This window comes from Sinocyclocheilus rhinocerous, unplaced genomic scaffold, assembly GCF_001515625.1.
Source record: "Sinocyclocheilus rhinocerous isolate Xijiao unplaced genomic scaffold, SAMN03320098_v1.1 scaffold1806, whole genome shotgun sequence".
NCBI classification, from domain to species: Eukaryota; Metazoa; Chordata; class Actinopteri; order Cypriniformes; family Cyprinidae; genus Sinocyclocheilus; species Sinocyclocheilus rhinocerous.
In genome coordinates, this window is record NW_015658531.1 from 362,181 (window position 1) to 384,191 (window position 22,011).

The window sequence follows — 22,011 nt, forward strand, 5'->3', positions numbered from 1 at the left end:
CTCTCTCGCTGTCCCAGGAATCACGGTGCTGAACTCCGCCGCATCAGCTGCACCGAGCCACCGTCCAGCGGAACCTGAACTCGGATTACACATCCCCGATGAACTGTCCCGAGGAATCGTGCGAACACGACTCGAAAAACTACCGCAGAATAACATTTGCTCACGACGCGACCGAAGATATGCGGCGTCCGCACGAAGAAGCATCACCTGCAGAAACGCGGAAGGTATCGCTTTAACCTTTAGGCGCAGACACCTGGACGTGGACCTGAATGATTTCACGCCACTGAGGGATGCTTTAACACATGTGGCATGCGACTTACTTTGCAGGAGGACATCTAGATCCCATGCAAACCCAATGGAATGAATCGATCTCATGGCTTCTGACACCTGTTTACTGCCTTTTCATAATTTTTTTTACTTAATTCAGAATGCAATATAGACGTGCACTTATTTCACAAAAGCATCTTTGTTTCTCCATTTAACTTGCAAACGATTTTAAGTGAAGTCACCTTTCTTTACATAGCGCTTTATACAATACTGAGCGACAGCGGCAAGGAACCAAAACTCCATTGGTGACAGAACGGAGAAAAAACCTTCAAGCTAAATTCCAAAAGTGCAATGAACTTAATGCATGTCGCGACTTTAATGCATCACTTAAGTTGCAATTGTAGAGGGTTGCGGAATACAATGACTTTCACGCATTCGCTCTTCACAGCCTAAAAACTAACAGGGTGTCCATAAACCTGCGCTAATTGATCCAGGACAGTGTCGATTCTCCCCGTTCTTGGATGAAGCATGCTGAAGAGCCGCTGTTGCGTTCTCTTCAGTGACCTCAAGGTGTTTCTGCTCGGGCCACAGGCTCCTACAAACCCCATGAGCGGACAAACGGCCAGAGTCAGCCCGTTTGCCTCGGATAACAACAACACGTTACGAGCCCACCGGCTCCGGCACTGGAGTACCCCGTCCACAGAGGACGCTGAGGCGGCTGCGGACGGATCCTGGACCGGCGCCGCGGCGGAAGAGTTCCCCAAGGACCGGAGGGATGACAGATTCTCCTTCATCAGCTATGCAGAAGGAACCCCGGTGTGCAGGATATGCTTCCAGGGGCCGGAACAGGTAGAAACCAACCCTACAGTTCAATAAAGTAAAGAAATGCACACGATAAATGTGACCCTGGAGCACAAAAGCAGTCTTAAGTCGCTGGGGTATATTTGTAGCAATAGCCAAAAATACATTGAGACTTCCGGTGTCATTTGCTCCGTTATTTTACATGTACAAAAACAGTCTGTTGTGTTACTTGATAAAGCAAACTGTTATTTCTTATCATATTATTTTCATTTATTACCCTGTCCATAAACAAACCAGTTTGTAGCGTAAATAGGCCTAGCTTTACCTTTGTTATTCTTTATAGTGACTGATGAACCGGAAGTCTCGCACATTCACAGAAAATTTGCTTTTTTTTTTTTTTTTTTTTTTTTTTTTTTTTTTTTTTATGTTTTTTTACATACCGATATATGAACTACATCCAGGAGAATAAATTACACTTTGACTTGGCAAAAAGTGATTCAGACCTCACTGACTTGAATCTTCCCTTATGTCTCTTCTGTGTACAAGACCTTTAAACGTAATAAAAGATTCTAGTGAGTAAGACCATGTGTTATATTTGTTTAAATTTTCCTAATACCACAGCAGACATGTAAAATTAATAATAATATATTGAAAAATAATAACATTATGAATTATTAAAAAGATAATTTAAGCAAGTTTCCATTTTTGCGGAAAATTATGAACTTCGGAAAAACATGTTAGTGCAAAGATTTTATACTTTTTATAAGGTGTAGCCTAAATAAAGATTATTGGTGTTCCTTTTACAAAAATAGGCTCCTATTAAAGTCTTTCCACTTCAAAAAAACTCTTTAAAATGTCATGTTTAATTTAATGTGATACTTGGCATTTCTTTGTAAATATTTGTCAAATTTACTAGCAATTTCAGAGTGAACGTTTTGAAATAAATCCTTAAGTAAATTCTACACCAGTTTTTTTTTTCAGTATTCAGTGTGTGTGTGGTCAGCATAACCTAAAGACACTTTAATGTTTTTATTTAGGTACAACTTAAATTACACAGTCAAAGAAAAATAAAAGAAAATTAAACTGTCTTTAATTTATAACAGACCAAAATATGAACTTGGAAAAAAAAAAGTGCATCTGAACAAGGGTCAGCTCAGTTACAGCGCACACTCAATGATTAGAAAACAGCGTAACAGTTATCAGGACTGTAAACACACACACACACAAATCTATATTAATTACCAACAACAACTAATTAAAGTCCATATACATAGCCATTCCTTGCCTGCACCTAGTTAATTAAATATTCATGAGCTAGAGCCAATGGCCACTCCCCCAAGCACAATGCACAGATGTGCAGACAGCACTTCAGATGAAACTTGTCAGTTTTTATGGTGTACTCTAGTTGTTTCACATAAGGTAATGTATGTTAAAAGCACATTATTATTTTGTAAAATAAAAAAAAAACATTTAAAATTAATCAGTGCAATTTACATAATTATTTTCAAGATTTAAAACGTTCAAGATAACGAAGCTCTCAGTTGGTCGAATGATCAAACTTTAATGCCAGTGAAAGTTTTAGACAGGATTCTCATGTCTTAATGATTTATTATATTTATTTTTAATTAAATAATTAATTTTTTCCAGTTTAATTTCTATGACTTGCCTGGTTGTAATTTTACAGAGACTGCATTTCCAAAGAGAACGTTTTATCCGTGCATAACTAGAAAAGCTCTTATTCATAGTCTCCAGAAATGTTTATGACTTTTAAAGATTTTATTCATTTCCATGAGTCCTGTTTGAATTAACCTTATGATTTAAGGTCACGGCCCTGCAAATGGCAATGGAGTATTTACTTTTCTTAATGCGCCTTGTTTTAGTAGGAAAACTGTAGCTCAGAGCAGGCCTCATAAATTATTCATGATGATATGCAAATGGTTTCCACTTCAAAAACCTTTCACCCAAAGGGAAGGTGATTCACCAGAATTTACAACAGAACGACATTTATTTCACTGATACATTTGAGCTCGTGCTGGAGTGAGTTACAAACCGTGCTAAATAACTCCCATGTTACCTGAGATGATCCTCACCTGCACTGAAAGAAGGAAACCTGAGGCGAGTCGACAGAGAGGGATTGACTTTCCTCCTCAGAGGGCTCTAAGCAAAGAGCAAACACCTTTAAACACTAGTTACAGAGTAGATCGGTGCTAGTTGTCACACAACTATAAGATGCATTGTAAAAAAAATGATTTAAATAAAGTATGTTTTACAAGAAAATAGAATTTCAGATTTTTTACTTGGTATTTCTTGAGTGAAAATTGTTTCAAAGTAAATACACCAATTTTATTAATGTCGAGGATAGCTTTTATATTTCATAAATAATTTATTTGACATAAAACTATTTTCACTAACAAATTGCTTTTAAATTTAACACAAATAATTACAAAGAAACAGAAAGTAATGCAAAAACATTTAACGTTTTTAAGTAGAAACACTGAAATAGTACTTTCTTGTTAAACATACTCCAATTATTTATTTTATTTACAACTTCGAAAAATCATTTCATAGTGTACACCGAAAAAAGAAAACTTGATGTAGAAAGTTTTCACACAGAAATTGCTAGTAAATGTCACAAATATTGACAAAGAAATACAAGTAACACATTAAATTAAACACATTTTAAGGAAGAAAAACTAAAACTGTATTTTCTTGCAAAACGTACTCCAATAAATTTTATTTACAACTTTGAAAAATCATTTTTTAAAGTGTACCTCTTACATTTTTGATTAAAATGAGCTTTCTAAAGCTCAAAATAAGCTTTCTAATGTCACATTTCCACTGTAATGGGGCACGTTGTCACAGTTAGAGAGCTTATTTGAAGTGTTTCACAAAAGGTCAAAGCGTGTCTTTTTCCTTGACAATAACGGCAGAAATGCTCAGCATCTGTGTTTACTGCGTTTATGAATCAGAGAAAGCTCCTCCGAGGCGCTTAGTGTTTTTATTAACCGCACGCAATTATAAGATTGCTGCCCCAAAGCGAGCAGCGTGATGTCTTTGAGAAGCTCTGCTGTAAGAGTAAAGAGCAGAAATGTGAGCGCAGGCGAACCCGAGGGACTGATTTCAGACGATTGTTCCAAATAGACAGTGATCTGATCTTCTCTCTTGTGCTTTTTGTGTGCAGAGATGAAGCAGAACTGATGTCTTACAGATACTACATGATGGAAAGAGTGTCTAGATGAAGGGCAGAGCTTTGATTTTCTGTCTTTTGTTGCTGTCTTATTGATTCATGCCTGTTTTCTGCTGATTCAGCAGGCTGTAGTTCAATGGCGCTATGAAAACATCCTGTTTAAATGTGTAACACTGAGTAATAGCACTCGGTAATGTCTTTGACTGGTGTTTTGGTTCAAAATGTAATGACTGTTCTTGAAGTATCAGGTCACATTGCATTAACCAGACATCTTTGTCTTCCCAAATGCATCTCGACTAGATCTGGAAAGCACAAGAAATGACTTCTGGTTCAATGCAAGTTCAGCTCTAAAGCATTTACAGATTGCTTCAAAAGACATCATACTGTGGGTGTTCAATTTGAAATAGTGTAGAATTAGTACCTTGTCTGTGTAAACCTTTCCCTCAAACCTCAACGTCACGATCACAAAATGCTGGTAAACTGCAAAAAATGATTTTCTTACTTCCTTTTTTTTTGTCATTTTCCAGTACAAATGGCAAAACATTTACTTGAGAAGCTAAATGAGTTAAACAAATTTAAAGGAATTGTTCATCCAAAAAACTGAAAATGTACTCGTCAAGGCATCCAAGATGTAGATGAGTGTGTTTCTTCATCAGATTTGGAGAAATGTAGCATTGCATCAGTGTCTCAGCAATGGATGCTCTGCAGTGAATGGGTGCCGTCAGAATGAGAGTCCAAACAGCTGATAAAAACATCAGAATAATCCACAAGTAATCCACACCTCTCCAGTCCATCAGTTAATGTCTTGTGAAGCCAGAAGCTGCGTGTTTATAAGAAGCAAATCAATCATTAAGATGTTTTTAACTTTTGAATCAGGAGCGAAATCTGCACAGATCAAAAAACAGCTCTAAACAAACATGTTGGTGGATTTTGATGCGAGAGCCAACAGGAGATGACTTTTTCACTGGAGGAAGCGTTATTACAGATTATGGACTCGTATTTTAGCTAGAAGCAACGATTTACATTTAAATCATCTTAATGATGGATTTGTTTCTTACAAACACACAGGTTTTCACCTCTCAAGATGTTAACTGATGGACTGGAGTGCTGTGGATTACTTGTGGATTATTGTGAAGTTTTTATCAGTTGTTTGGACACTCAAAAACGTTTTGATACTTTTTTTTTTTTCAGAAAACAAGTCCTAAGTCATTTTGTTTTTAAGTAAAAGTATCTTCATTTAAGAATGTTCAGATATTTGTACTCGAAAACAAGACAAAAATACTGAAGAAAAAAAAACAAAATTTTTTTTGCAGTGTAAAGCCAGTAATGTTTACAATATGCATGAGGATAGAGACTGTTTACATTCAGCAAACCAGTGAGGTCCATAATACCTGGAGAGTGCGATCCATTAGCATTCTTATTTTGTAGTTTTTTGCCTGGCATATGATCCCTCAGAAGTGTGCAACCTGCTGATGCTTTTTTAAATGTAGTTTCAGCATCTTCCAGCACCTCACCAGAAGTTCATGCATCTAGAAAGTAGCCTCACTATACTTTGGAAAGAACAATGCAGACACTTTATATGTTTTTTTTTCATTTTACTAAATAATGTACAAAATAACAAAACACAAGCTTTACATTTCTGCTTTTTTAAACCCTCTGGAAAACTGGCTTTGTGCATTACTGTAACGGTGAGTTTTTTTTATTTTTTTTATAAATATGAGAACTTGTGTTGAACCCAGAAAATTACTTTCATCTAGTGAAGTGATCAAGTAGTGAAGCTTCTCTGCTGTTTCACCTCAGCTTTGTAGACCTGCAGAGACACGGATTCATACGAGAGAGAATCAATCTGCTGATGAGATCCCTGTAGTATTACGTGCCTCACACACACTATTACCCCAGAGAGCCTCAGCTTGAGCATCTGTACTGCCATTTTAGCAGACGAAGAGATTTATGAGGAAGCCAGGGAAGAGTTTAGCTGGGTTTGAGAAGCAGAGAAACATGTTAGAGTGTTTTCCTTCATTTACAACAACAAACAAGTGTTATGGTACACATGACAAATTGTAGAAACAGTTAGATAGATACAGTCACAGTCCAAAATTAAAGGAATAGTTCATCCAAAAATTAAAATCTGCTCTGGTCATCCAAGATGTAGATGAGTTTGTTCTTCATGGGAACAGATTTGGAGAAATGTAGCATTCCATCACCAATGGATCCTTTGCAGTGAGTGGGTGCCGTCAGAATGAGAGTCCAAACAGCTGATAAAAACATCACAATAATCCACAAGTAATCCACACCACTCCAGACCATCAGTTAACATCTTGAGAAGACAAAAGAAAAAAATCCATCATTAAAACATTTTTGACTTCAAACCAGTGTTTCCGACTAAATCATGAGTCCATTATCCATAACGCTTCCTCCAGTGAAAAGGTCGTCTGGTTTGAATTAGGAGAGAAATCTGCAAGTCAAGCACCATTTACAAACCAAAAACAGTCCAAAACAGCTCTAATCAAATATGTGGGTGGATTTTGATGTGAGAGACAACAGGAGATGGACTTTGTCACTGGAGGAAGCGTTATTATGGATTATGGCATTTTGGCCAGTAGCAATGGTTTAAAGTTAAAATGCATCAATGATGGATTTGTTTTTTTACAAACACACAGCTTTTGTCTTCTCCAGATGTTAACTGATGGACTGGACTGGTGTGGATTACTTGTGGATTATTGTGATGTTTTTATCAGCTGTTTGGACTCTCATTCTGACGGCACCCATTCACTGCAAAGGATCCATTGCTGAGCAAGTGATGTAATGCTACATTTCTCCAAATCTGATGAAGACACAGACTCATCTACATCTTGGATGGCCTGAGAGTGAGGACATTTTAAGCCAATTTTCAGTTTTGGGTGAACTATTCCTTTAAGCTACTACAATAAAAAAAATTTTATTTTTATTTTAGTCCATTCATACAGTCGATTGATGAAATAAAGAGCTTCAGAAGCAGCATGAAGACAAACGGCCAGCACAGCTCTTCTCAATGCCTTTATGGCTGCACCGGATAAGGACGCATTATTTTGCATGCCGTAATCCTGTGGAGGCATAGTTCTGTGCATTCGCAATAACACAGGTCTACACTCCACTTCTCTGCCACATTACATTCACATCACACTGAATGGAGACCCAAATACTCAATGTCCCTCCAGCAAGCCAATGATGGAAAATGCTATTTCAGAACGGCTTAAGGCTGCGCTTATGTGCCGCCTTTTGTTGTTCGGTACATTCGTGCATCATTAAGAGTCAAAGGCAGCCCCTTTCCTGGCATATATTTTGTTATTTACGACAGATTCAATTCATTTTGCCTCTTTAGAGCAGTGGGAATGTTGCTGAAAAGTGGAAGTGGTTTGTAAACCAGAGTGCCGGGCTTTCAAAGGGCCTTAGATGGCATGTAATAAGTATAAATGTGAAGGACGCACACATATTTAAAGGGGTCATATGATGTTGCTAAAAATAACATTATTTTGTGTATTTGGTGTAATGAATATTATTAGTTCAGGTTTCTTTGTTGCTGTTACGTAGAGTTTTCCTTTTATTTAATGAAAACCAGGATTTAATCTAGACGGTATGGCAAACTAGATTTTTACAATTTGGTGTTTGCATGTGGCATTTGCTGTTGATCAGTTTGTTTAGCTAGCATCAACTCAGGACATGAAATCTCGTCTAATCCTGATGCTTTAATTCACACGGAACCAAATAAGGAATCAGTCTGACACATTTAGTAAAATGACCTACTTACCATTAATCTGGAAAGTAGGTCTGATATGGATATATCCGTATGGATTTCTGTACTTGGCACTTTCTGTGAACAGAGTACTAATGATCAGTGGAAGAACGAGCTTAACCTTCAAATGTTCATCATCAACCTCAAGAGGTCAAACTGCAGTAAATATTGTTTTTATATATATATATATATATATATTGATTGTATATATATATATATATATATATATATATATGTTGATTTTATATTTGATTATTTTTTATATATTGTATATTTATATAGACACCACTGTTTAAATGTTTGGGGTCAGAAATATTTTACTTTATAGTACTTTGGCACTTTCTGTGAACAGAGTACTAATGATCAGTGGAAGAACGAGCTTAACCTTCAAATGTTCATCATCAACCTCAAGAGGTCAAACTGCAGTAAATATTGTTTTTATATATATATATATATATATTGATTGTATATATATATATATATATATATATATATATGTTGATTTTACAGTTGTTTTAATGATAATTCTTAACCTGCCTTTAAATAGACATGAAAATGCAGTTTTAATCAAACACGCTAAAGCGCGTCACATTTCTTGACAGGAGTGGCTGTTTTTAATCTTGCCAGCTAATTTAATTTAAAGAGTGTCAATCAGTGACACGGTTTCTCTCTTTCCTTGAAGTCTAGCTGAGAATCCCCCTCGAGTCCCCCTCACCCCGGCACCGTCTCAGATGTTTATTTATTTCTGAGTCATACTTATTCATAATTCAGAACGGCACACGACTGACAGATTTACAGGGGAGTTACAATCTGACTAAGGTACTTTGGGCTCTGCAGACCCACGCCGCACACTAACCGTGACATGCTTTTTCACACCCTTCAAGCTAAATGGCTGTTTCTCACAGGAGTGCATTAGAGCCGCCAACCGTTCTGACATGACGGGCCATTTTTATTCTTATTTGATCACGCTTTCAGCTGCTCTCGGATCTGTTTAACACATCTGACTGTGTATAAATACATTTTGTAGATTTATATAAAGTCTAAAGCTGCATAACTCAAATGAAACATTAAAAATGTCCATTTTTAATGCTCTTCTGCAACTTTCTAGTAAGTTCAAACCTTCTTTAATGAAAGAAATATTACTAATCTGAAGTTGGATTGGATATATATATATATAGGTCATTCATATAGTACTCGCATACAGTACACTCATGGAAAGCAATCTAGTATACTATACAATATACATGTATACATCAACTATGAGTATTATATGAATGTTCATTAAGATGGGTTGAACTTATTAAAGTTGTATATATATATATATATATATATATATATGCACTATACATTATAACATATATAGACCATTTTTGAATGCTCTGCCCTGCGGTCTGAATATTTAGGACCATGTGATATTTCAGTTTTTTTTTTTTAATAAATCTGCAAAAATGTCAACAATTCTGTGTTTTTCTGTCAATATGGGGTGCTGTGTGTACATTAATGAGGAAAAAAAATTAACTTAAATGATTTTAGCAAATGGCTGCAATATAACAAAGAGTGAAAAATTTAAGGGGGTCTGAATACTTTCCGTACCCACTGTATATATAAATATAAATGTTGGCTGCATGATTGTTTATATTTTGACAACATGTAAACTATTGTATTGCATAGCTCTATAAAGTTGGATATACATTACATTTTCTCTCATTATGCTGTGTTATCACCGAATCTTGGATTCAATCTTGTTTTCTTTAAATTTGCACAGTTTTTTTTTTTAACTGATTGATCATAGGCCTGATTGATCTAAGTGAAATAAAAAAAAACATTATTTGTGGATCATTTTGGCAATTTTCACTCGGAAACTGAGCTGCATAAGCTCAGATCAATGAGGCCTACAATCAATCAGGTCCAAAAACAAATACAAAACCTGTGTCAACTGAAAAAAAAAAACCAAGTTGACGAAAAGATTGAATCCAATATTTGGTAATAATATAGCATAATTAGAAATTTATAAGCAATTTTTGTTGGCTCGTCATATTTGACTGGGAACACCACAAGTGCAACAAGATGAAAATATCTTGTGCAACAAGAGGGAAAATATCAGAAAAGTACAAGAATAATCAACTTTTTTGTTAGTTTTTTTGGAATTGTTATATCCTGTGTGAGTAAAGTCAGTAGGTCTTAGTCCAATGTGATAAGAATAACTTGAATTTTTGGGGGAAAAAAAGAAAGAAAATGACTGGAGTACAACACGAGGGACAGAATAGCTGACACTGTCCAAAAAAGAGTGACGCCACTTGATTAACAATGAATTCAGATCGCTTCTGTTCACATTACATGCATTTACTGAACGTTTGGTTGTCACTACCTTGAACAGGAGTGAAATGAACGGCATTAAACTCTTTATCCGCAGCGTGGCTCTCGGTGGAGTAAGGGAAACAGATTGTCACAGTTGTAATGGCCGTCTGATTCGTGCCCTGAGAACACGGAGGTGGATTAGGCTGCAGGTTTGGACGTGCTCCCCGTCTCCTCCTGTGCCGCCCTCCTCCCATTGGCTGTTCCTGCTCTCCTCATACTGACCGGCCAACTCGCTCCCACTAAGTCCATCTGCAGACAGGCCTGTGTCTGTACCAACACTCCCGTTCTATTTCCTCTCGACGCTGTGACGGAGGTAGCGCTCCTCTTGGCTGAAGGAGCATCGGGGTCGTGCTTATATAATACTCGCGTTAAGTTGAGCTCAAGGCGGCTTTTACTGAGAGCTCCACTCAAGAAGCACGGATGAGATTTCTGGACTATTTTGATTGTTTGTCCCAGACAGCAATGAGATTAATGGAGAACTTTAGGTCTTCTCAGGTGTTTCTCCTGAGGAAAAAAAACAGAAATCTCACGTTATTCCTCCAGAGATCTCGACAATGTCTCAAACAAAGTCTGCCATCAAAAGTCAGCGATTTCAATTTAAACTCAAATATTTCTCATAAATGTATCCAAAGATCAAATAATCTGAGCTGCTATATATGCTATTTTTCCCAACTTTATGGGTAATGATGTTAATATTTTAATGATACAGAATTCAGCCCTGTTGAAAAAAACAGCATATGCTGGTTAGGCTGGTTTAAGCTGGTCCTTAGCTGGTCATGTGCTGGTCCTGAGCAGGAGCTAGTTGCTTAGGACCAGCACATGACCAGCACTTGACCTGCTTTAACCAGCTCAAACCAGCAGCCATGCTTCAAAACATACCTAACCAGTATATGCTGGATTTTTCAACAGGGAGCTCTCTCAATATAACCTCAAACATTTCTCATCAAGTGTTGCTTTCCTCATTCGGTGAGAGCTACTGGCTCATTAGTCTATTCTTATTTTTACTCATTTTATGAGAAATTTCTGAGATAAAGTTAATACTTTATTGAAACTTGTCTGAGAACTCCATTAAGTCTATTGAGCTCTAAAAGAGCAATACAATTTTCCTCTAGAAGACACAGAGGAAAGAATAATCACAAATGAGATCTCATTTGTTTCTCCTCGACAGCAATGAGATTAATGGAGACTAAAAGGAGTCTCCTGCTTCTCAGATGTTTCTCCTGCGGAAAAAAGACCCCAGTTATCTCAATACTGTCTCAAACAGTGCTCAGATTTGCCACAATACCAAAGTCTGGAATCAAAAGTCAGAGATCTCAATATGATTTCAAATATTTCTCATCAAATCTTCCAGGTCCAAGCTTTTCTCATTAGATTTAAAGCTTGCTGTGTGCTTAGAAGTTGCTCTTTTACAGCTCAGGAGACACAGTGGAGTTCTCAGACATGTTTTATTCAAGTAGCAACTTTGTCTCAGATGTTTCTCTGAAAATTCCGTGAAATACAAATATTTGTCAACTTGTGTCGATTAGCATTTCTCCTAATTAAGTTTTAAAGTTGATAAATGAAACATAACTGAGCACTCCATTATGTATCCTGAGCTTTGAATGAGCAAACTCTGAGCAATAACACCCAGAGCATTAATGCGTCAGTTCTGGGTTTTGACATGAGAAACAGTTTTGAAACGTTTTACTCGCACTCGGTTTATACACTGGAGAGAGATGAGAGGGCACGTTGAGTGTGCGAGTGTGGATGTCTCTCAGCATGACGCTAGCGTTAGTTCTCGAGTGTTTGCTCGAAGGTGAGCGCTCACACTGCGCCGCACCTGTTCCTGTGTCTGCTCCTCAGATACGCCTCACAGACACGTCTACATCCATCCGCATTCCATTAACGCTGTCATCTACACACACAACACTCGCTACAACACAGTCCAGGAGGAAATATACTCCACTACACACACACTAGAGGCTCTGGTCCAAAACACAGAGAGCTGCCTACTGCCAAAAACCAGATTCAGCCAGCCTAAATTGGTTTGCTGGGATTGTGTTGCTTAACTAACGCCAGAATATTCTAATAAGCATACATACAGACAGCATACATAAATATTGAGCAGAACAGTCCATTTCTAATGAGATTGAATAGTACTATGGTAGTAAATTCCATTCCACTTCCATTTTCCAACTATTAATTCCCATTACATTTACATTTAGTCATTTTGCAGGCGCTTTTATCCAAAGCGACTTACAATTGGGGGATACATAAAGCGATTCTTCTTAAAGAGGCAAACAGACACAGGAAGTGCTTGTAATACCAAGTTTTAGGCATTGTTCAAATAAGTACAAGCTAGAAAGGGAATGAATAAATAAAGAGAAAGTCAGTTGTTGTTTTTTTAAGATGAAGTCAAGTAGAGTCGAAAGAGATGAGTTTTCAGCTGTCACTTGAAAATGGTCAGGGATTCAGCATTCCGGATAGGGGTGGGAAGATCATTCCACCAGCCAGGAACGGTGAATGAGAATGTTCTGGAAAGTGATTTTGAGCCTCTCTGTGATGGTACCACGAGGCGTCGCTCACTAGCGGATCTCAGACTTCTGGAGGGGATGTAGATTCGTAGTAGTGAGTGGAAGTAGGCGGGTGCTGAGCCTGTGGCTGTTCTATATGCAAGCATCAATGTCTTGAACTTGATGCGAGCCTCAGCCGGTAGCCAGTGCAAGGAAATAAAGAGAGGTTTAACATGGGCTCTTTTGGGCTCATTGAAGACCAGTCGTGCCGCTGCATTCTGAATCATTTGTAGAGGTTTGATTGTGCTTGATGGAAGTCCAGCCAGAAGAGCATTGCAGTAGTCCAGCCTAGAAATGAGCAGTCCATTATCCCAAAATGCAGAAGATAAATAAAATAAATAAATAAAATGATTAATGATAATACACAAATATACAAGTATTTGCATAACAATAACATTAAAATGTAAATCAGGGGAAGAACGAAAGAAAATAATTTAAAAAAGAGAATGATTTAATATATTAATGTTATATATTAAATAAAATAAAATTCAATTAAAATGAATTAAATAAAAAATGCAAAGCACATTAAAATATTTCTAAAAATTATATACTTCTAATATGCTAATTTGGTGCCAAGATTTGGTTTCTTATTACTTTTTAAAAATTTTATTATCATCATCAGTATTAAAAACAGTTGTGCTTGTTGTTTCATATTTTTGTGGAAACTGCATTCTTTCAGGATCCTTTGAATAGAAAGGGATTTCTTAATAAAAGAAAAAAAAAGAAAAGTTAGTTTACTGTGATTCTCAGAGCTCCTGATGATCCAGTAAGCAGCAGTTTACCGTATATAGTGCACTTAAAAAAGCCTCTCTGAATGAATGTTTGACTTTAGTTCTTTTTTCTTTTTAAAATTCATACAGTGTCCATGAAGAAGATTAATTATTTGTTCTGAAATAGTCAATTCACACACTTCATTTTTCATTACGCCCAAACTGTCAACTGCAGCTTCTAAAAACCAAGATAAAACATTCAATAAGTGCTTGGTATTTGGAAAAAGTGTAGAGAATAAAAGCTTTTTAAAAATACGTTCACAGCAAACAAAAGAAAAAAATAACACCACAATTAACCCTATAAAGTCTACTTCGTCATATTTGATGCATGAATTTCTAAGGCCTCTAAATGATCAACATGATCAAAACTGTGCTGTGAAAGCTGTTGCACACAGTCTACTCCATGCCTTCTGTCCTTCATGCTTAACTTCTTAGCAAGTAAAAGGCCTTTTAGTATCATTGTAAATCATGTGTCTTTTTGCTTTTTGTGAAATCTTTACTGACTTGCAAAAGTAATTTTGATATTGTTAGTAATGTATAGTAATATTTAAAGATGAACGCTTACTGGACTGAAGCAACATAAGTTTACTTGATTATCTATACTTCATTTGTTGGAAAAATCAAATGTTCAAATGTGATTTTCAAATACGATCAGGCTTTTGAAGAAGGTTTATTTGTTCATCTCTCAGTCATCATTGTATTGCATTGCATTGTTTTGATCATCAACCTAAGCATTTAAATATCATCTTACTAAGACATGTTATTGGAGATATAGAGTGACAACTGATATTTATATGCATTTTAAGTAGTCTGTTATTCTGTTGTAAAGATCTTATTTTTTTTACATTACAAACATCAGAATTTCATCACTTTTTGGTCATATAAATATCAGCATCTGCACCAAATTGCATATTTTTGCTAAAATATGTCTCTGAAAAAATTTGAGGTGCTTTTTCCTCCTCAAATATGAGCTCCAACTTGTGTGTGTATCTGTGTGTGTGTTTCAGGCTGAGCTGCTGAGCCCGTGTCGCTGCAGTGGCTCCGTTCGCAGCACTCATCAACCGTGTCTCATCAAGTGGATCAGTGAAAGAGGCTCGTGGACCTGTGAACTCTGTTACTACAAGTATCAGGTGATCGCCATCAGCACCAAGAACCCGCTGCAGGTACAACACCTCAAAACCATGTCAAGATGCAACATTCGGAATTTAATTGTGGATTGGGATTCTTAATTATTCTATTAATAATTCTTTTACTTTTGAGGAAGATCACTTTAATGTGTGCTAAGCACATACTACCATTCAAAAGTTTTAATGTGTTTCTCTTATGGTCACCAGGCCTACATTTATTTGATCAAAAATACAATAAAAACAGTAATAATGTGAAATATTATTACAATTCGGAAAAAAGAATTTTACATTTGAATGTATTTTAAAATATCATTTATTGCTGTGATCAAAGCTGAATTTTCAGCATCATTCTAATATGCTGATTTGCTGCTCAAGAAACATTTCTGATTATTATCAATGTTGAAAATAGTTGTGTTGTGTAATATTTTTGTGGAAATGGTAATATATTTCATTTCAGGATTCCTTGATGAGTAGAATTGATTTGAAATAGAAACCTTTTGTTACAGTATAAATGTCTTTACTGTCACTTTTGATCAATTCAAGGTATTAAGGTATCAAGATATTAATTAATTTACTGACCCCAAACTTTTGAATGGTAGTGCACTAATCAAAATCGATAGTGTATGTAATAGTGGTCGTACTATATTTTTTAACTGAAGTGCCATTTATAAGGAACATTACAAACAATAAAACTCCAAATGTGTATCTGTAACTACACCGGCACTGGGGTTTAGTAAGTCAGGAATCATGTTGTTGACCAATACAAACCTAACTATCTGTGCAGCTGATTCTTGATTCATTTAGAGAAAAAAAATCAGTTCATAGCCATTATTTGTTTTCAAATCATAGAACATTTGAATCATTTAAATGTAGCATTTAAAAAAGGAATTTTTGAATCACTTAAATGTAGCATTTAATTTTTAAATTATTTACATCTAGCATTTAAAAATGGAAGTGGATCTTTTGACTTTTAATCTTAAATAGTAGAACAGAGAAATGCAGTAGCACTGAAATCCCCTGCTCTCCGTCTCTTTTGTGTTTTAATGAAGTGGCAAGCGATTTCGCTCACCGTCATTGAGAAGGTCCAGATAGCGGCGGCGATCTTGGGTTCGCTCTTTCTCATCGCCAGTATCTCGTGGCTGGTGTGGTCGTCTCTCAGCCCTTCAGCCAAGTGGCAACGTCAAGACCTGCTCTTCCAGATCTGTTACGGGATGTACGGCTTCATGGATGTCGTCTGTATCGGTATGTACAGTTTGCTTGGGCTCAAAGGTCAAGTTAGGTTCATCGTATGTTCAGTCAGAGTGAGTCTTTTACGCAGTTTTGTTTAGCACTTGTTTTACTGGGAAAGAAATTTTACGTTCTGAAAGTCACAGTATGTTTTCTTAGTACAATTAATACATTTACAGTTCACAGAAAATTTCTTTAGAGAAATCCACAGAAAGTATGAAATCCTTGACATACTGTGTCTGTAATGAATTGCATTTAATCACAAAAACCCAACATACCTCATATGATCTTCTGTGATTCACAATGCACACCAGTGACCATGAGTCCAACGCAGCAGGATTCAAATCTAAAGAAAAAAAAAAAAAAACACTTAGAGCAACAGATTTAAAAATCATATTATGCATGAATATGTAATAATGTTAACTACTTCCATTTCAATGATTGACTCACATCAGGGTTATTATTATTCACTAAAACTAAAAAGAAAAAATATAATTTTGGTACTTAAAACCAAATAAAACTAAATTAAAATTTAAAAAAGTACTAAAATAACAAAATAAACTGAGATTAATAAATAAAAATGAACAAAGCCTATATAGACATATTAAAAAAAGCTAATAAAAATGATGAAAACACACGAAAATTACTAACTGTAAAAGAAAATATAATAAAATTGAATTCGAAATTCAAATTCCTGGACAGCAACCAATCTGGCTTCAGAAGTGGACATTCGACCGAGACTGCCTTGCTTTCAGTTGTTGAAGCCCTAAGACTGGCAAGAGCGGCTTCCAAATCTTCTGTACTTAGTTTGCTGGATCTGTCTGCTGCTTTTGATACGGTGAACCACCAGATTCTCCTGTCAACCCTATTGGAAAATGGCATCTCAAGAACCGCACGCCAGTGGTTTGAGTCTTACCTCTCAGATAGATCCTTCAAGAAATCTGAAAAGAATCAGTTGTCTAAGTCGCACCATGCTAAAACTGCCCGGTCCTGCAGATTTGCTTTACACAACATTAGGAAGGTCAGGCCCTTTCTTTCAGAACATGCAACACAACTCCTTGTTCAAGCTCTTGTTCTATCCAGGCTGGACTATTGCAATGCTCTCTTGGCAGGTCTTCCAGCCACTTCTATCAAACCTCTACAATTAATCCAAAATGCTGCTGCAAGATTAATCTTTAATGAGCCGAAAAGAACCAATGTCACACCTCTGTTCATCAATTTGCACTGGCTAGCTGCTCGCATTAAATTCAAGGCATTAATGTTTGCCTACAAAACCACCACTGGCTCTGCACCCCTTTACCTAAATTCATTACTTCAGAGTTATGTGCCCTCTAGAAGCTTGCGTTCTGCAAGTGAACGGCGTATTATTGTGCCATCTCAAAGAGGCACAAAATCACTTTCACAGACTTTTTCATTAAATGTTTCCTCCTGGTGGAATGACCTGCCCAAATCAATCCGAGCAGCTGAGTCCTTAACCATCTTCAAGAAACGACTAAAAACACACCTGTTCCACCTTTATTTGACCCTCTAACTCGAACACTTTCTATTCTATTTTAATTCTACTATATCTATTTATATTATTTTTTATTTAAAAAAAAATCAACTAACACTAGCTTTCTATTTTTTTTTCCTATTCTATCTACTTGTTTTTCTTTGTGCGTGTGTGTGTATATGTATGTGTGTGTGTGTATAATATATATATATATACACACCTTGCTACGTGTACTGCGTAGGCTAACCGAGACTTGTCATTTGCACTTATATATTGTTGCTCTTTTGTTAGTTTTGACTGTTTTTATTGTCCTCATTTGTAAGTCGCTTTGGATAAAAGCGTCTGCTAAATGACTAAATGTAAATGTAAAATATTAACAAAATCTGTAATATATCAATGATACTAAAATAAAGCATCACCGAAAATTAGAAATAACTCTCCTCACAGATTTTATGAAATACTAACTCACTCATCTAGTCACACAAACACATATGAGTGTAAACAGAAAGAGAGGGAGAAATCAAAAGAATCTTTTGATAAATGATTCAGTTTGTTTGTCTTTGTGCAAACGGCAAATAAAACATGTGACACAGCAGGAGAGATTGTTTGTGTCGCATTCAATCTCAGTCATTAAAGCTGAATACTGGATCTAAAGCAGTAGTTCACTTAGAATTACTAATGTACACTTTCTAAAAGATTATTGGCATGTTTTACAAGAAAATACTCCAGTCCATCAATTAACATCTTGTGAAGCCAAAAGCTTCAGATGTCCAACATTCAGATGTTAGCCATATTTTAGCCAAAAGTGATGGTTTAAATTTAAAACGTCTTAATGATGGACTTGTTTCTTACAAATGTGCAGCTTTTGTCTCCTCAAGAAGTTAAGTGATGGACTGGAGTGGTGTGGATTACTTGTGGATTATTGTGATGTTTTTATCAGCTGTTTGGACTCTCATTCTGACGGCACCCATTCACTGCAGAGCATCCATTGGTGAGCAAGCGACCTAAATTTTCAGCAAATTGTCATTTTTCAGTGAATTACTTCTTCACATATCCAAATACAATGCAAAACATTATAGTTAGAGTAGGAGTGTAGAAACCAAAACTGAGCCTGAATCACAATAAAATACTTCCCAGAAAGGCAAAGAAAAGAGAGAACAAAGGCAGAAACAGGAGGAGAAAGTTAGTAAAGAGGTCAGGAGGAGTCATCAACCTTCTGCACAGAACACGTGAAGACACAAACATCTCAGAGCACTAACGCTGGACAAACACACAGAGAGAAAGCTTCAAGTAATGAGGAACCAGGCCAGACACAGCCGTCTACCTCCATTAATATTACCTCCAGTTTAAATTTAGATGGAAACAGGCATAAATCAGAGAGAAACTCCAGGAGTTTGTATTAGTGTTTCTTCAAACAGAACCACAGATGAGATACCCAGAGCTCAACACACATGCGCCTGGATCCAGAGATTTATGAGTCATTAGTATGAAATAATACATGCGCTGTGTTCATTCTGCCATCATACGCTGCATTATATACCGAGCACAGTATGCAAACAGTACTCACATCACATACTACATCAGCTGTTATTTTAACACCTCTTTCTTGATATAAATATGTGTGTGTGTGTGTGTGTGTGTGTGAGGTCATGTAACAATAATGTAGCAAACTGCCACTTGAAATTTATTTGTGCATATTGCATACCGTTATATACAGTAAATACCTTGAAATATGCTAATATATAATTCCAAACACAACCTTCAAGAATCATTCAGCTTTCTGAATCACTGAGCATAAACGAAAAGAATGCAACTGACTGTTGCAAAATTACTGTAGACTTAGTAGATACAGACATTTTAGATACAGATCTTTGGCCTTATTCGTCACTAACAGAACTAGTATATAGTATGTGGTTTGGATTTTACACCACTCTGAGTTAGCAAAGTGCTCTGTGGGTTTTTGCAGTTCATTAACACTGAGAACAGACCGGCTGCAATGATGTGCGTTTTCAGCTATAGTCTGACTTAAAGTAGTCACTTCATTTTTTTGTTTTTTATCTTCCTGAGGTTCAATTATAATGTTAGTAAAGGTTTTTGCATTTAGATTTATCCATGGAATATATTAAATATATTAAAAAACATAATTATGACTTTTTATCTTTCAATTTTTTTTCTTGCAGTTCTGAGAAAAAAAGTCAAAATTGTGATACATAAACTCACAATTATGTGAAGAAAGTGAAAATTGTGAAATATAAACTAATAATATAAAGAAAGAAAGAATTGTGAGATATAAACTCAAAATTGCTAAATAACTCAGAATTGCGAGATATAAACTCAGAATTGCGAAATAACTCAGAATTTCAAGATATAAACTAGAATTGTGAGATATAAACTCAGAATTGCAAGATATTCAATTCAATTCAAGTTTATTTGTATAGCGCTTTTGACGATACAAATCGTTGCAAAGCAGCTTTACAAAAAATTTTAAGTTTCCACATTATATTTAGGAGTAGGTTATTAGTGGTGACTATGACAGAAATGTACAGTAAAAATCATGCAGTTAGTTACAAATTGCATGTAATCAAACAGACGGTGAACCCTATTAACTGCAATGATTATATGTTGCGATTAAACTTATAGGAAAATTTGGTAGCTTTGTATGTTGTTCCAGATAAATGTTTCAATTAAAAACCTTGGAGATATAAACTATAATTGTGAGATATAAACTCAGAATTGCGAGATATAAGCTATAATTGTAAAATAAACTCAGAATTGCGAGATATAAACTCAGAATTGTAAGATAAACTCAGAATTGCGAGATATAAACTCAGAATTGTAAGATAAACTCAGAATTGCGAGATATAAACTCAGAATTGTAAGATAAACTCAGAATTGCGAGATATAAACTCAGAATTGTAAGATAAACTCAGAATTGCGAGATATAAACTCAGAATTGCAAAATAACTCAGAACTGCGAGACATAAACTCAGAATTGTAAGATAAACTCAGAATTGCGAGATATAAGCTATAATTGTAAGATAAACTCAGAATTGCGAGATATAAACTCAGAATTGTAAGATAAACTCAGAATTGTAAGAAACTCAGAATTGTAAGAAAATCAGAATTGCGAGATATAAACTCAGAATTGCAAAATAACTCAGAACTGCGATATAAACTCAGAATTGCAAAATAACTCAGAACTGCGAGACATAAACTCAGAATTGTAAGATAAACTCAGAATTGCGAAATATAAACTAGAATTGTGAGGCATAAATTTAGAATTGCAAAGTATAAACCAAGAATTGCAAAATATAAGATAAGATTTAAAAGATAAGATTTACCATTTTTTGTTTTGTGGCAGAAACAAGCTTCCATATAACTCAAGAATTATCAGAATTATCAAAACATTGCAGAAACTTACAGTAACCCGGATGAATCTCTCTTCTCCGCAGCTCTAATTGTCCACGAGGGCCCGTCCGTTTTCCGTATATTCCACCGCTGGCAGGCCGTCAATCAGCAGTGGAAAGTTTTAAACTACGACAAGAAGCGAGACAGCGAGGAGCTGAAGAATAATGAGGAATGGACGCGTTCGCTGCTCCACCAGAGGGATCCGTCAGGAGCGGACGTCTCTCCTTCACCGTCTTCACTCATGGCTGCTGCTGTGACCGACGGCACGACAAACACAAACACCACAGCTGCAGCGCAGGACTCCTACCAGACTGATGCGCTCGCTGACGGACCGGCTTTACCGGACCAGCACTGTCCCTATAACTTCCTGCATTTACTGAGTCATCTACGGCCGCACGAGCCACGCAGCCCAGCCAGCAACATCAGCACAAACACCACTAAACCTAGAGAAGTGGTTATGAGAGTCACCACCGTCTGACTGGAGGCCTAATGATGGGACCCTCCAACTCTTTTCAGAACAGAGACTAGAAGCACAGCCTTGGAAATGTTGGATTATTTATGACTTTCACGGATACTGATAACAAACAATATGGGTTTTTAATTGCATATTCTGAGATCTAAAGAGCAGGTTGGACAGCTAGTGAATTTAAAGGGACAGTTCACCCAAAAATGGACATTCTGTCATTCTTTGATGTTCCGAACATGTATGATGTCATTTTATTTCCTGTGGAACACAAAAGGAGAATTTATGAAGAATCTTAAAGCACACAACAACAACTGATTGTGATCAAGGTCAAGCTCCAAAAAGCACCATAAAAGCATCATAAAAATGGCCTTTTTATTCTGAATTTGTGTTCTACAGTAAAAATAACATTTTTAGTATCATTGTCATTTTGGTATCATTGATATGCTATTATACTTTCTTTTCTATGTTCTATTTGAATTTTAGTTAAAAGTTTTAAGAATTTTGTTGTAACTTTATTAGTTTTTGTGTTTTTTTTAGTAGTTTTTGTTTTATTTAGTTTAATTAAATTTTTAATTGTAGTTATT

General features: G+C 36.1%; 1 protein-coding gene across 1 annotated transcript; it reads left to right on the forward strand.

The window, feature by feature from the left end:
* The first annotated feature begins 538 nt into the window (after positions 1–538).
* LOC107722703 (E3 ubiquitin-protein ligase MARCH4-like) lies at positions 539–21,800 on the forward strand. Its single transcript, XM_016531176.1, has 4 exons — positions 539–1,116; positions 14,715–14,870; positions 15,884–16,076; positions 21,006–21,800. Exons 1-4 carry the CDS (start codon positions 796–798, stop codon positions 21,437–21,439), a joined length of 1,104 nt encoding a protein of 367 aa, XP_016386662.1. The 5' UTR covers positions 539–795; the 3' UTR covers positions 21,440–21,800.
* Positions 21,801–22,011: the final 211 nt, after the last annotated feature.

Excerpts from the sequence above, each read along its gene's own strand:
- LOC107722703 (XM_016531176.1), top strand. The coding sequence starts at position 796 with ATGCTGAAGAGCCGCTGTTGCGTTCTCTTCAGTGACCTCAAGGTGTTT. Across the intron at positions 1,117-14,714 it reads GCTTCCAGGGGCCGGAACAG|GCTGAGCTGCTGAGCCCGTG; the intron begins GTAGAAACCAAC and ends TGTGTGTTTCAG. Across the intron at positions 14,871-15,883 it reads GCACCAAGAACCCGCTGCAG|TGGCAAGCGATTTCGCTCAC; the intron begins GTACAACACCTC and ends GTTTTAATGAAG.